At 43.1% G+C, this 17,205-nt stretch overlaps 1 protein-coding gene across 1 annotated transcript in view; it reads right to left on the bottom strand.

The window, feature by feature from the left end:
- Positions 1-3,157: 3,157 nt before the first annotated feature.
- Positions 3,158-17,205, bottom strand: part of gtpbp3 (GTP binding protein 3, mitochondrial) — a 48,197-nt gene continuing 34,149 nt past the window's right edge. The window contains 6 exon segments of the mRNA XM_070439757.1: positions 3,158-3,685; positions 4,161-4,475; positions 9,181-9,319; positions 9,322-9,342; positions 12,870-12,885; positions 12,887-13,017. Of these exon segments, the coding sequence (XP_070295858.1) occupies positions 3,454-3,685; positions 4,161-4,475; positions 9,181-9,319; positions 9,322-9,342; positions 12,870-12,885; positions 12,887-13,017 (854 nt within the window). The 3' untranslated portion in view covers positions 3,158-3,453.

Here is a 17,205-nt window from a genome sequence, read left to right on the forward strand (position 1 = left end):
CCGTAACCAACACTGCGTACTCCTTTCCATAGACAGAGATGATCGCCTTCCAAAAGACTGTACTATTATTCACCATAGAACAAGTAGGGCATAACGATGATCGCTAGCCTTGAAGCCAAGAGACCCTCCTACATACCATTGAAGGCTTCTCTCTATCTTTGCCCTGATTGAATCTAAGTAGTCGTGTGTCAAATTTACAGAACATCAACCAAGGCACCAATACACTTCTTCTCTCTCTGATTATGTCCCATTTATAATGTCATGAATATATATATACAGTACAACATGTCCCTACCGAACATCTAATTGACTCTGTTAATCATCTTCCTTTTCCGCATGGGCACGCGATGAGAACAGCTAATTGTTACTCCATCCTTCCGTGTCCCATTATCGCCAACGACTGAGTTACATCGTTCCCTACTAGACCGGACAGATGCCATTTACGTCCAAAATGACATAGTTACTGCTTTTTCCGCCAAATAAGCTGCTACTTCCTTCTTTACAAAACAACAAAACCGTATAGTAATATGTCAAAGTTAGTTAGTGATTGCCGTAATTTCAAATTCTTCTGAAAGTGCGGAGAAGTAATTTTATTCACACTACATGGTCCACACAGAAGTTTACGAGTAAAGTCGTAAACTTACTAATCAATGCACACAATAAGGTTGGCTACTTTCGCTCTCGGATGGTTTTGACTTGGTAAGGCCAACTTGTTTGGTTTACAAGCTGATATATTGTGAGTTCGAGTGATGTGTTTGTCACGCATGCGGAGAACCGTACATATAGAAATTGCTCACTAGAACGTAAATAGTTCTCGCTAGCTATTTAGTGTGATGCTTGTAACTGTGGAAAGAAGGTACATGCCGTGTGTATATATCTATATCACTCAATGTATGAGTTGATTTGCTCATGATGGGTGGAAATTAACCACGACCGAACCATTTGCTTCTGTTGAATAAAAGATGATATAATATGTCTCATATATTAGTGTTTTTGTACCGAGAGGTGCTTACGAGCTTTTTAATCTTATAATCTTGTTTTCTTACTATGTGGTTGCCGGCAGATGGTCAACGCATGAGGCCCTGTGTTTTAAATTTCCTCATGGATTATCTGGTACATGTTGTTTATAGCATGATGACGTCATGACCACCAGAGAGATGATCTGACAAGTCGCACTCAAGTTTAGTGTTCGATAAATCGGAGTTATCTAGCCAGAGGAACCAACAAACATATTCTGGATCACTTAACCAAAAGATATATATAATCTGAGTCTATGCTGTGTGTCGCCACTCAATGCTTGTGCCAAGCTTACTCTCAACCTACACAGAGATTGTTCTTATATATCTGTGCTGGATGAATATCGCTATAGAGACCCACCATTTTTAATCATGATATGTTCTATATGGTCGTATTGCGAACATAGACGTTGTTTATCACAGAGCTTACTCGACTTATACTTAAAATCATAGATCCATTATGCTTACTTTTGTGAGTGTTACCTTCTTATCACTTTTTTACCATCTGCTAGATTCTATATGAAGGATTTAGCAGAGACACTAATCTTATATCACCAATAATTCTATTGTATGAGCTTGTACCAAATGTCGAGAGCATCAACTACTCTGAAATCCATGACTTTTGTCTACTCTCATGGATTAGAAAACGCGAGAAGGAACGCCTATTTCTAATATATTATGTAGAATGTGAATTGCTCCTTACTTCCTCTACCTCTGGTACCAAGGCTTTCTCAATGGTCATTTCTATATGTTCTCACCAAGTAGAGGGCACTTTTAAAAATATCATTTATGGCATTTAATAGTTACTACGCACTCCATCTCACTATTGGTATTGAATTGTATACTATCTTAAACAATTGCATGAATGATCGTATCATTTGAAAGTGATGTCCCAAGTGCACACTCAACTTTTAATCTTCTGTATGTGTTTCAATATTTGGGTCTCATATGATCCAACCAGAACTTTTAGGCAAGAATTGGAATAAATTTCTGGGAACAACTTCTTGGCATTTAGTCAGGAAACTATAAGAAATCTGATGTCACATATTTTGTTTCTCTGGAGCAAAATTGTTCACACTATATGTGTCTGTGTAAACGACTCTATATTGCATCATTGATTTTATGTTATTATCCATATGTCAAATATATATGCTTTCTTTACCCAGAAGGACCGGTTAGGATAATCAAATGGAATGTTACGTACTCTGTAACTGTGTAACTTTAATATGTCTTTCATAGTCAAACACCAAAATATATTGGCATTTATCAAACAAAGTGGATGAATTCTTGCCTAATACTGTCGTAACGTGTCTGTGCATATCTCGTGCTGGGAGGGCACAATAGACATGGATAGAGTGATCTATGTTCTTTTGCCCAATTAGCCAGTGAAAAAGATGTTATTCAATAAAATTTCACTGATCGGCTAATCAATACTCATTTAACCTGTATCTTTGTCGTTCTATTCAACCCACCCACTCTAGCCGACATGGTATGTCACCATGGAAAGCATGAACACGATCAGCATGCCAACCATGGTCAAAACCTGCCTACCAAACCGTCTTTTGTGCCATAATATAGCACACAAGCATGATTCCGCTCCTTTTGTTTACACTAAAATATCCTGTCATACCTTTTCCCGACGCAAGCAATCAAGGAAGAGTAAACGAACTTGAATCTCAGACCATGCGCTTACCAGAATATCCACTGTGTTTCTCGTCCCTCTGGAACACGTGTTGTATGTCTTTTGCCCAAATAAAATTCAATAAAATTCACTGATCGCTTACCAAACCGTCTTTTCCCACAGAACAGAGATGATCGCCTACCAAACCGTCTTTTCCCATAGAACAGAGATGATCGCCTACCAAACCGTCTTTTCCCACAGAACAGAGATGATCGCCTACCAAACCTTCTTTTTCCCACAGAACAGAGATGATCGCCTACCAAAACGTATTTTTCCCACAAAACACAGAGATGATCACCTACRAAACCTTATTTTTCYCACAAAACACAGAGATGATCGCCTACCAAACCTTCTTTTTCCCACTTAACACAGAGATGATCGCCTACCAAAACCGTTTCTTTCCCATTTAACACAGAGATGATCACCTACTAAACCATTTATTTCCCATTTAACACAGAGATGATCGCCTACCAAACCATTTATTCCCCACAGAACACAGAGCGATGATGACTCAAACAGTGACTCAGTAGAGAGTCACAGATGATCTGCTAAGATGTTTACACTTCTTCAGTCTGGCTATGGCTAGAGTTGAGATCCACCAGGTCAAATGACCAGGACAAACAATGAAATACACTAGTTACATTTTGGTATCTTGCTAGAATAACTACACTTAAAGTCTGTGTTGGTGTTCCWCCCTGTCACGTGATCTAGTGTGAGAGTGTCCTTTCTGCACGAGATGTATCCATGTTCAACCATTTATTTCCCTATACAGAAGTCTCTGAATATGATGTCCAGGATCTCCTCGGCTCCGACCCGTCCTGTAATGCGTCCCAGGTGGGTGAGGGCGAGACGGACCCCCTCTGCGGCCAGGGCCAGGTCCTGGTCTCTGTACTGGTGGTACTGGTTCAGGGCCTGGACACTCTGCTGGAGGTGGGCTCTGTGACGGGCCTGGGTCAGACTGGGAGCTCCGCTCAGAGGGTCACCACACCTGGATGGAACAGATGTGTTATAACTGATGTACTGTATGTAGGTGAGCCGGCCGGCGCTGCCAAATATTTCAAAAGAATGGGGTGTTTGATCTTCAGTCTGGGAGCTGCTATCAGCGTTACTTTCTTGAAAGACTCAGGATGTATAAAATCTAATCAGAGTTTATTCCTCATATCCACAGGATACGGCGGGCTGTAAACGACACAATGAAACTCCTACCGTAGGGTAAGCACAGGGTGTATAATGTTATGACTCATGTTATGACAAGTCATGCATGATATTATCAAAAGCTTAGGGACCAATCATAACTTACTTGCGATATCAAAGAGTTTGATTTTGAATGAATTGCACAATGAATCTATCAATCAGAGTTAGGATTCCGCCCATGGTGACTACCTGATATACAGGAAAACCATTTAAAAAACCTACGTAGAAGCATACAGTAACATTAACACAGAACTATACTCTATACTTACAGAGTCTTGACCCTGCTCTGCAGCACAGTGAGGAAATCCTCCAGCCCTGTACTGGTATAGCAGGACAGAAAACATGCAGGAGGGAGACCCGAGCTCTCTCTCAGCTCTCCCTCTGTTCTCTCCCTCTGCTCCTCAGGTACCAGATCACTCTTGTTGAGCACCAGCAGGACCCTGTCTGACGCAGCCTTCATGCCGGCCTCAGGGCTGGGCAGCACAGTGCTGAGGTGCTCCTGGAGGAAGGCTGCTACTAGCTGAGGGTCTGGGGGTAGCTGCGTGGAGTCCACCACTACTAGGGTCAGATCAGCCTGCTCCACCCTGAAGGGAAAATACGCAATCAAATAAAATGTTATTTGTCACATGCTTCGTAAACAACAAGTGTAGACTAACATGCTGACTAGACCGGGCGCGCGAAGGCGTGCATCAACGTGCGCATGTTGATTTTGTCCACACACACCAGACATGATCAGGACACGCAGGTTGAAATATCAAAACGAACTCTGAACCAATTATATTAACTTGGGGACAGATCAAAAAGCATTAAACATTCATGGCAATTTAGCTAGCTAGCTTACTGTTGCTAGCTAATTTGTCCTGGGATATAAACATTGGGTTGTTATTTTACCTGAAATGCACACGGTCCTCTACTCTGACAATTAATCCACAGATAAAAGGGTAAACCTCCATCTTCTTCTTCTTCGGACTTTATATGGCAACCAACTTTAATGTCCATTACCACCACCAACTGGACTGGAGTGTGGACCTCAGTTCATCTTTCAATCACCCACGTGGGTATACGCTCCTAACAACCAATGAGGAGAAGGGAGAGGCGGTACTTGCAGCGCATCAAGCGTCACAAATAGAACCAAGTTCTAGTTTAGCGTCTGGCTACGTAGACGCTCGTTGACAGACACGCGCGAGCAGCTTGGATGCAATGATTGAATAACATGTCTAAATTTGTTTTGCAATGTTCTCGCGCGCAAGTATCGCGAGCGGTGTAGTCAGCATGTAACAGTAAAATGCTTACTTACCGGCCCTTCCCAACAACAGTCAATAATATAAAAAAATTAACGATAACTTGGCTATATACACGGGGTACCAGTACCAAGTCAATGTGTAAGGGTACTAGGTAATAACTTGGCTATATACATGGGGTACCAGTACGAGGGTACAAGGTAATTGAGGTAGATATGTACATATACATTACATGACCAAAAGTATGTGGACACCTGCTCATCAAACATCTCATTCCAAAATCATGGGCATTAATATGCTGCTATAACAGCCTCCACTCTTCTGGGAAGGCTTTCCACTAGATATTGGAACATTGCTGCGGGGACTTGCTTCCATTTAGATGTTAGATTACTCCAGAGAACGCGTTTCCACTGCTCCAGAGTCCAATGGCGTCGGCTGGAGTGGTGTAACGCTTGCCATTGCGCATGGTGATCTTAGGCRTGTGTGCGGCTGCTCAGCCATGGAAACCCATTTCATGAAGCTCCCAGACGAACAGTTCTTGTGCTGACGTTGCTTCGAGAAGCAATTTGGAACTCGGTAGTGAGTGTTGCAACCGAGGACAGACGATTTCAGCGGTCCCGTTCTGTGAGCTTGTGTGGCCTACCACTTCGCGGTTGAGCCGTTGTTGRTCCTAGACTTTTTCACTTCACAATACCAGTACTTACAGTTGACCGGGGGCAGCTCTAGCAGGACAGACATTTGACGAAGTGACTTGGTGGAAAGGTGGCATTCTATGACGGTGCCACGAAGTCAGTGAGCTCTTCAGTAAAGCCATTCTACTGACGATGTTTGTCTATGGAGATTGCATGGCGGTGTGCTCGATTTTATACACCTGTCCACAAATAGCCGAATCCACTAATTTGAAGGGATGTCCACATACGTTTGTACATATAGTGTAGTTAGGGGTCCTGTTCAGGGTCCTGTTGATTCCAGAATCGGTGCATCGGTACTGCTTGACGTGCGGTAGCAGAGAGAGCAGTCTAAGACTTGCGGTTTATTTGCACGCCAACGTAGTCTCGTCATGATGCCGGCTCGTCTGCCTCTTTTGCGCCGTCACTTCCTCTTTTGAGTCCCCGGGATTAGGGTCTGGTCCAGAGTAAGCAGAACATCCAGAGTAAGCAGAACGTCCAGAGTAAGCAGAACGTCCAGAGTTAACAGAACGTCCAGAGTAAACAGAACGTCCAGCAGTAAAACAGAACGTCCAGAGTAGCGAAACGTCCAGAGTTAAACAGAACGTCCCAGAGTAAACAGAAGTCCAGAGTAAACAAACGTCCAGGTAAACAGAACGTCCAGAGTAAACAGAACGTCCAGAGTAAACAGAACGTCCAGAGTAAACAGAACGTCCAGAGTAAACAGAACGTCCAGAGTTCCAGAACGTCCAGAGTAAGCAGAACGTCCAGAGTAAACAGAACGTCCAAGTAAGCAGACGTCCAGAGTAAACAAACGTCCAGAGTAAACAGAACGTCCAGAGTTAGCAGAACGTCCAGAGTAAACAGAACGTCCAGGATAAGCAGAACGTCCAGAGTAAACAGAACGTCCAGAGTAAACAGAACGTCCAGAGTAAGCAGAACGTCCAGAGTAAACAGAACGTCCAGAGTAAACAGAACGTCCAGAGTAAGCAGAACGTCCAGAGTAAACCGAAACGTCCCAGAGTAAGCAGAACGTCCAGAGTAAACAGAACGTCCAGAGTCAACAGAACGTCCAGAGTAAACGAACGCAGGAGGTAAGGAGAACGTCAAGAGGAAGCAGAACGTCCAGAGTAAACACAACGTCCAGAGTAAACACAACGTCCAGAGTAAAACAGAACGTCCAGAGTAAACAGAACGTCCAGAGTAAACAGACGTCAGGAGTAAGCAGAACGTCAAGAGGAAGCAGAACGTCCAGAGTAAACAGAACGTCAGGAGTAAGCAGAACGCCAGAGTAAACAGAACGTCAGGAGTAAGCAGAACGTCAAGAGGAAGCAGAACGTCCAGAGTAAACAGAACGTCCAGAGTAAACGAACGTCAGGAGTAAGCAGAACGTCCAGAGTAAACAGAACGTCCAGAGTAAACAGAACGTCCAGAGCTGGCGACTCGTTGAAGTACAAACTGCCATTCAAATGGAGGTTAGTGATCGCTGTTCTGCTCTCCAGAAGATCATAGGAAATGATGGCGGAGACATTGTGTAAAAACATTTTTTAAGACCAGCGTAAAAAAAACACAAAACAGCAGAACTGGTCAGGAGTCTGTACATTTTTTGCTATCCACTGCAGTCCCACTTTATAATCCCCAGATTAGAATATAATTTTTATTGTCCATTTTTGTTGAAACAGAAAAGCATAGGTAGGGAATCTAGAGACAGTCACATAATTAACTGTATCTCTGTGGGGACCCCCCCCCTCCCCAGGGACTCTCCCTGCCCCCAGGGACTAGCAGAAGCAGCAGTAGCAGCAGGATGCTTATTCTGACTACCTCCTTCCTGCCCTCCCCCAGGTCATGAGCCCTGGATCCCTGACAGACATACAGAAAGTCCCCTTAAGCACAAGAACTGCCTGCACTTCCTACCGGGCCAACTCTCCCCTCTCCCTCCCCTCTCCCTCTCGTCAGCCTGGCCAAGTCTGTGGAGGGTGAGGGTGAGGGTGTGTGTGTGTGTGTGTGTGTGTGTGTGTGTGTGTGTGGTGTGTGTGTGTGTGTGTGTGTGTGTGTGTGTGTGTGTGTGTGTGTGTGTATTCAGGGACGAGTATATACATTGCTGCTGCTATTCTACACTGGTGTAAACATTGGAGACAGCCGTCAGGATGGAGTGCTCTGGTATGTATGTATTTGACTCTGTCACTGTGTGTGGTGTGTGTGTGTTGTGTGTGTGGTGTGTGTGTGTGTGTGTGTGTGTGTGTGTGTGTGTGTGTGTGTGTGTGTGTGCGTGTGTCTCACCCTCTGTATGGTAAATATTATGTGCATAGTGGCACATCCTCCCACCTCCTGAGTGTGTTTACGTCTGGTATTTATATCCATACATTCTCTTTACACTGACGAACTGGAACTGAAGCCAAAATACAACATATGGAAAAAGCCTTGAATTATTTCTCTTCCTTCTTTGTTTTGAGGATTTTCAAGTATCTTGTTCATTTTGTTCATATTGCCCATCAATGTAGACAACACTAGACTTTGTTCTGTACAGAAGTCACAATTCACAGGAAGAGACTCCAAATAATGCTCCATAAGTATTGTTTAAGGTCTTTCCATATTCTAGTCCTGATGATAAGAATGAATGTATTCATTTTAGGTGAACTACATAACAAAGATATTCAATTAGTTGAAATGGAACATGCATTTTGACCATAATGCTTTGTACCATATACAGTATGTGGTGTAGTTGTATATACCCATAATGCTTTGTACCATATACAGTATGTGGTGTAGTGTATATACCCATAATGCTTTGTACCATATACAGTATGTGGTGTAGTGTATATACCATAATGCTTTGTACCATATACAGTTGTGGTGTAGTGTATATACCCATATGCTTTGTACCATATAACAGTATGTGGTGTAGTGTATATACCCATAATGCTTTGTACCATATACAGTATGTGGGTGTAGTGTATATACCCATAATGCTTTGTACCATAATACAGTATGTGGTTGTAAGTGTATAACCCCCATAATGCTTTGTACCATATACAGTATGTGGTGTAGTGTATATACCCATAATGCTTTGTACCATATACAGTATGTGGTGTAGTGTATATACCCATAATGCTTTGTACCATATACAGTATGTGGTGTAGTGTATTATACCCATAATGCTTTGTACCATTACAGTATGTGGTGTAGTGGTATATACCCATAATGCTTTGTACCATATACAGTATGTGGTGTAGTGTATATACCCATATGCTTTGTACCATATACAGTATGTGGTGTAGTGTATATACCCATAATGCTTTGTACCAATATACAGTATGTGGTGTAGTGTATATACCCATAATGCTTTGTACCATATACAGTATGTGGTGTAGTGTATATACCTCTGACGGGCTCTGCGGACCCTCTCTCTCCACGTGTCTGAGGAGTCTCTGAGCCCTGCGGTGTCACTCAGGAGGACAGGGAAGCCCCCAATGTCCAGAGAGGTTTCTACAATGTCCCTGGTGGTACCCGCGATGGGGACACGATGGCTGCTGGACGCTGCCCTGGACAGAGAGGAAGATGGAGACCAGACAGAGAGAAGGGAGAGAGATGAGGAATTGGGACAGACAGACAGACAGACAGACAGACAGACAGACAGACAGACAGACAGACAGACAGACAGACAGACAGACAGACAGACAGACAGACAGACAGACAGACAGACAGACAGACAGACAGAGAGAGAGAGAGAGAGAGAGAGAGAGAGAGAGAGAGAGAGAGAGAGAGAGAGGGAGAGGAATTGGGACAGACAGACAGACAGACAGACCAGACAGACAGACAGACAGACAGACAGACAGACAGACAGACAGGGAGGGAGGGAGGGAGGAGGGAGGGAGGGAGGGAGGGAGGGAGGGAGGGAGGGAGGGAGGAGGAGGAGGGATTGGATAGAGAGATGGAGATGGAGAGACAGACAGACAGACAGCAGGGAGGGAAGGGAGCGGAGGAGGAGGAGGGAGGGGAGGGAGGGAGGGAGGAGGAGGGGATTGGGATAGAGAGATGGAGAGATGGAGAGACGGAGAGGACGGAGAGACAGACAGACAGACAGACAGACAGACAGACAGACAGGAGGGAGGGAGGGAGGGAGGAGGGAGGGAGGGGGGAGGGAGGGAGGAGGGAGGGGAGAGGGGGGGAGGAGGGAGGGATTGGGATAGAGAGATGGAGAGACAGACAGACAGACAGACAGACAGACAGACAGAACAGACAGGGAGGGAGGGAGGGAGGGAGGGAGGGAGGGAGGGAGAGGAGAGGAGAGAGAGGGAGAGAGAGGGAGAGAGAGAGGAATGGGATAGAGAGATGGACAGACAGACAGACAGACAGACAGACAGACAGACAGACAGAACACAGACAGACAGACAGACAGACAGACAGACAGACAGACAGACAGACAGACAGACAGACAGACAGACAGAGAGAGAGAGAGAGAGAGAGAGAGAGAGAGAGAGAGAGAGAAGAGAGAGAGAGAGAGAGAGAGAGAGAAGAGAGAGAGAGAGAGAGAGAGAGAGAGAGAGAGGGAGAGATAGAGGAATTGGGATAGAGAGATGGACAGACCGACAGAACAGACAGACAGACAGGGAGGGAGGGAGAGAGGGGAGAGAGAGAGGGAGAGGGAGAGAGAGAGAGAGGGAGAGAGAGAAGGGAGAGAGAGAGGGAGAGAGAGAGGGAGAGAGAGAGGGAGAGAGAGAGGAATTGGGATAGAGAGATGGAGAGAGAAACAGACAGACAGAGATTGTTTTATTTTTTTCCCATATATCTTCTCATCTATTAAAACCTCTACAACTAAACATAGTCATGGGAAACACTAACCATTGAAGTGTCCTATTCTTGGTTATTTGGAATCAAAATAAGATCCTCGACAAAGTCATCAACCTTCTCCTGCCATGGGATATTTTCATCCACCACCACGCCTCTGTTCAGTGGAACTACGTACGGAGAGTAAAGTGCTGTACGGTAGAATCCCTCCCTCCCCGCTGCCCAGCCAGACAACTGACAGCCCGGGCCATTACTCTGTGTTAAGAGCTGTGGTCGTTGAGTCAGGCCCTGGGAAAGACCAAGCTCAATAGGAAACAATAACAGGATTTTATCTGGAGGCTGATAAATACGTGTATTATTCTGATAGAAAGCCCTGTGGCGCAGCAGCAAAAACAACCATTACACATGGTTTATACAGAGCCTTGCTTTATGATGCAGGATGTCATATCTCAAACTCATGAGCACATGACTGATAAACAAAAAAGTTATTTTCTCTTTAAGGGACATGGGACTAAAGCAGTGTCGTGAATAGTCATTGTGTGGTCATTGTGTCGTACTAAAGTGTGGAGTGTATTAGGTGTGTATTGGGTGTATTGGGGGTGTATTGGGTGTGTATTAGGTGTGTATCGGGTGTGTATTGGGTGTATTGGGGGTGTATTGGGTGTGTATTGGGTGTATTAGGTGTGTATTGGGGGTGTATTGGGTGTATTAGGTGTGTATCGGGTGTGTATTGGGTGTATTAGGTGTGTATTGGGTGTATATTAGGAGTATATTAGGAGTGTATTAGGTGTGCACTTGGTGTGTATTGGGTGTGTGTTGGACGTGTATTAGGTGTGTATTAGGCATGTTTTGGGCGCGTATTAGGTGTGTGCTAGGCGTGTACCGGGCGTGTACCAGGTGTGTATTAGGTGTGTATCGGGTGTGTATTAGGTGTGTATTAGGCGTGTACCAGGTGTGTATTAGGTGTGCACTGGGTGTGTATCGGGTGTGTATTGGGTGTGTATTAGGTGTGTATTAGGGGTGTATTAGGTGTGTACTAGGTGTGTATTGTGTGTGCACTGGGTGTGTATTGGGCGTGTATTGGGTGTATATTAGGAGTGTACCAGGTGTGTATTGGGTGTGTATCAAGTGTGTAGTAGGTGTGTATCGGGTGTGTATTGGGTGTCTATTAGGGCTGTATTAGGTATGTATCAGGTGTATTAGGTGTGTATTAGGGGTGTACCAGGTGTGTATTGGGTGTGTATCAAGTGTGTAGTAGGTGTGTATCGGGTGTGTATTGGGTGTCTATTAGGGGTGTATTAGGTATGTATCGGGTGTATTAGGTGTGTACTGGGTGTGCATTATGTGTGTATTGGGTGTGCATTAGGTGTGTATTGGGTGTGTATTGGGTGTCTATTAGGGGTGTGTATCGGGTGTGTATTGGGTGTATATTAGTTGTGTATTAGGTGTATATTAGGAGTATATTAGGAGTGTATTAGGTGTGAATTAGGTGTGCACCTGGTGTGTATTGGGTGTGTATTGGGTGTGTACTTGGTGTGTATTGGGTGTGTATTAGGTGTGTACTTGGTGTGTATTAGGTGTGTATTCTCTAGAATTAAAAAAGGGTGAATCATGTTTGTTTGTTTTTTTACAAGCAAATCTCTATTTCACTTGTTTTTGAGAAACGTACACCAACCAACGATTCACTTCCTCATCCTCGTTGTGTCGTACGGGGGCTCTGAAAAAACATGAACAAATTATCCAAAAAACCTTTTAGAAACACTCAGACTCAAGCGACTCAAAAGCTATACAGAATGGAACAGCTGGATTGGGGAAACGGCTCAAAGTCACACAACATGGAATACACTGCTGCGGATAGAGCGCCCATACTGCAAAACGAGGATAAGGAATTGAATCGCTGGTTGGTGTATGTTTCTCAAAAATAAGTGAAAACAACAAAAAAACGTGTCTGGAACCTTCTAGAACATGCCAGTTACATCAGAAATAGAGATTTGGTCATAAAAAAAGCACATTTTTCCTTTAAGTGTAGGTGTATGACCACTCATACATGGCTGTCCATAGAAATGAGGATTCGCCCTGCAATGTGTCATACTTTGTGTGTGTGTGTGTGTGTGTGTGTGTGTGTGTGTGTGGTGTGTTGTGTGTGTGGATGTGTGTGTGTGTGTGTGTGTGTGTGTGTGTGTGTATGTGTGTGTGTGTGTGTGTGTGTGTGTGTGTGTGTGTGTGTGTGTGTGTGTGTGTGTGCTGTGTGTGTGTGTGTGTGTGTGTGTGTTATTCTTACAGAGTGTGTTGAGCAGAACTACTCCTTCCAGCATTGGTAGCTCCTGCTATGACCACCTGTACTCGGTGGGCGCAGCCGCTCTCTCTCCTCTCGTCCTTTAGGTGTCCCTCTCATATCTCTGTCTCCAGCTGGCGCACTGAACTGTCCACTGGGAAGGGGAGACGGGCAGGGGACAGGACGACAGGGAGTCAAGTTCAATTTCATGTTTGCTTTCCAAAATAACCAATGCCATGGAAACAAGGAGAACGTCTCTCTGCTCTGTGACATGTGAAACTAATCAATTAATGTCAAAATATTTGGACATATTTATAACGTGTCTGATGTGAAACAACCTTTTTAAACGACGATTACATGAGATGAAAGAATCTCACCCATCGTTGTAGACCCCTGTCCACTTAGCTATGAACCAGAGGTGGCCTCTGACGTCTCCTCTGAGAGGAAGGAAACCAATGGCGTGCCACCAAAAAATAAATCCCACGCGGCAAAAACATCTGTCCCTAAATCAAAAGATCAGAGGCTTTGTTCTCTCAGCTGCCCCACCAGACTGCAGCAGGCGACACTGAGGGAATTTCCCTTCCTCTCACTCTCTCCCTTCTCCCCCCACACCATGGGAAACACAGAAAGACAGAGAGACAGAGAGAGACAGAAAGAGAGTGAGAGGGAAGGAGAGAGACAGAAGAGAAGGAGGCAGGGGGAGAGAAGGAAAGAGAAAAATGGAAGACAGAGACGAGGTGGGTAGAGAGAGAGAGAGAGAGAGAAGAGAGAGAGAGAGAGAGAAGAGAGAAGAGAGAGGAAGAGAGAGAGAGAGAGAAGAGAGAGAGAGAGAGAGAGAGAGAGAGAGAGAGATAGAGAGAGAGAGAAAGGCCGCCGTAGGCAGACATGGCTCTCAAGAGAAGACAGGCTATGTGCTCACTGCCCACAAAATGAGGTGGAAACTGAGCTGCACTTCCTAACTCTGCCGCAATGTATGACCATATTAGAGAGACATATTTCCCTCAGATTACACAGATCCACAAAGAATTTGAAAACAAATCCAATTTTGATAAACTCCCATATCTACTGGGTGAAATTCCACAGTGTGCCATCACAGCAGCAAGATTGTGTGACCTGTTGCCACAGAAAAAGGGCAACCAGTGAAGAACAAACACCATTGTAAATACAACCCATATTTAATGCTTATTTATTTTAACTTGTGTGCTTTAACCATTTTGTACATTGTTTACAAACACTGTATATATATAATATGACATTTGTAATGTCTTTCTTGTTTTTGAAACTTCCTGTATGTGTTAATGTTTACTGTTAATTTGTATTGTTTATTTTCACTTTTGTGTATTATCTACCATCACTTGCTTTGGCAATGTTAAACACAGGTTTCCCATGCCAATGAAAGCCCCTTGAATTGAATTGAATTGAATTGAGAGAGAGAGAGAGAGAAACAGAGAGAACCAGAGAGAGAGAGAGAGAACCAGAGAAAGAGACAGACAGACACATAGAGAGAGACAAATAGGTGGTAGAGAAACAGAGAGAGAGACACAGAGAGAAATAAATAGAGAGACATAGAGACAGAGGAGAAACATAGAGAGAGACAGACAGAGAGAGACAGACAGAGACAGGACAGAGAGGAGACAGACGAGAGAGACAGACAGAGAGACATAGAGATGTGACAAATGTCAAATGAACAAATAGCAGCAAAACAACCCGAGCTGCGATATGAATACTTAGAAACTCTGAAACCAGTATAAAACACGAAACACAATAAATTGAATTATACCAACAAGACACTTGATGAAATTGAAAACGCAATTGACCAAAATCAGTTCTGGGACATGTGGAACAGTTTAAGCAGCGACAAGGCCACAAGAATTAACGTAGAGATGAAGGAATTTGGAAAACTTATTTTGATAATCTATACAAAAACATCCCACAAAAAGACTTACAACAGAACCAATTAGAAATTCAAGAAAAATTGAACATCCTTGAATCAGTCATTAAAAACAACCAAAATCCATTAGATGACCCAATAACACAACAAGAACTAAATGGAAAGCACAAATCTATCAAATCTAAGAAAGCTTGTGGTCTAGACAACATCAGAAATGAAATGCTGAAAAACAGCACACCTGAGTTGCAAAATGCTAGATGGTATTAGCTTCTGGCTGCTTTCCTGATGTCTGGAACCAGGGGCTCATCTCCCCGATCCACAAAAGTGGAGACAAATCAGACCCCAATAATTACAAGGGAATTTGCGTAAACAGCAATTTGGGAAAGGTTTTCTGAAGCATTTTGAATTCAAGAATTCAAACCTTTCTTCAAGAAAATGTTTTTATAAGTAAATGTCAAATTCACTTTCTCCCTAACCACCGCACTACTGACCATATATACACCTTACACACACGAATTAATAAACACGTCCACCAAAAAAAAGAGGGCAAAATCTTTGCTTGCTTTATTGACTTTTAAAAAAGCATTTGATTCTATTTGGCACGAAGGGCTATTCTACAAAATTCTCCAAAGTGGGCTTGGTGGTCAGGTGTATGACTTAATAAAACATACAGTTGAAGTCGGACGTTTACATACACTTAGGTTAGAGTCATTAAAACTCCTTTTTCAACCACTCCACAAATTTCTTGTTAACAAACTATAGTATTGCCAAGTCGGTTAGGACATCTACTTTGTGCATGACACAAGTCATTTTTCCAACAATTGTTTACAGACAGATTATTTCACTTATAATTCACTGTATCACAATTCCAGTGGGTCTGAAGTTTACATACACTAAGTTGACTGTGCCTTTAAACAGCTTGGAAAATTCAAAAAGATTGTCATGGCTTTAGAAGCTTCTGATAGGCTAATTGACATAATTTGAGTCAATTGGAGGTGTACCTGTGGATGTATTTCAAGGCCTACCTTCAAACTCAGTGCCTCTTTGCTTGACATCATGGGAAAATCAAAAGAAATCAGCCAAGACCTCAGAAAACAAATTGTAGACTTCATCCTTGGGAGCAATTTCCAAATGCCTGAAGGTACCACGTTCATCTGTATGAACAATAGTACGCAAGTATAAACACCATGGGACCACGCAACCGTCATACCGCTCAGGAAGGAGACGCATTCTGTCTCCTAGAGATGAACGTACTGTGGTGCAAAAAGTGCAAATCAATCCCAGAACAACAGCAAAGGACCTTGTGAAGATGCTGGCGGAAACAGGTACAAAAGTATCTATATCCACAGTAAAACGAGTCCTAAATCGACATAACCTGAAAGGCCGCTCAACAAGGAAGAAGCTACTGCTCCAAAACCACCACAAAAAAGCCAGACTACGGTTTGCAACTGCACATGGGGACAAAGATCGTACTTTTTGGAGAAATGTCCTCTGGTCTGATGAAACAAAAATAGAACTGTTTGGCCATAATGACCATCATTACGTTTGGAGGAAAAAGGGGGAGGCTGACCACAAGCTTTTAAAACTTCCTTTCGCACTGATATGCTTGTTGAAAACAGAGCGTCGTCTTCAATATATCCCACCGTATTTTCCTGCCTCTGATGTCATCTCTAATATTTGTGTGAATAGCAGAACGTATTCTCTTGCTTTTCAATTTTTTATCTTATTTATATGTTTCTTCATACGTTGCTCTTGCTTTTTTAATTTTTGCAATATGTTATGTTATGGTTTGGGCTTGCACCCAGTCCTCCATTGAGCAAAAGCACTCTCCCACAGCATTTCACCTTTTATCTTGACCAGGTTAATTCTCTAGTTTGTGGTTAGTATTCCTTAATTGTAGGAGGCACGAGTAAATGAATTAGATGTTTTTCTTAATATTATTTCTTTTTGTTTTATTTAAATTAACAAAATCATAATACTGTAATGTTAATCAGATCGTAACATTAATTGCTAATAATTGATTTGTCAATGCGGGTCCACTTTATTTCTTCAGCAAACAAGTAACTTCCCTTTATGATGATGAACACAATTCAAAGTAAATAATGAAGCCAACTTGAAGTTTATTAGTTTAACTATTTTTTATTAACCAGGTAGGCCAGTTGAGAACAAGTTCTCATTTACACTGCGACCTGGACAAGATAAAGCAAACAGTGCGACAAAAAAACAACAACACAGAGTTACACATAAACAAACATACAGTCCAATAACACAAAAAAAAATAAAAATAAGAAAGAAATCTATGTACCATTGTGTGCAAATGTAGAAGAGTAGTAGGAGGGTAGGCAATAAATAGGCCATAGAGGTGTAAATAATTACAACTTAGAAACATGAAAAACATGATGCTGCCCACCCCCGTGCTTCACGGTTGGATGTGTTTCTTCGCTTGCCAAT

Source organism: Salvelinus sp. IW2-2015, unplaced genomic scaffold, assembly GCF_002910315.2.
Source record: "Salvelinus sp. IW2-2015 unplaced genomic scaffold, ASM291031v2 Un_scaffold1895, whole genome shotgun sequence".
Lineage (NCBI taxonomy): Eukaryota > Metazoa > Chordata > Actinopteri > Salmoniformes > Salmonidae > Salvelinus > Salvelinus sp. IW2-2015.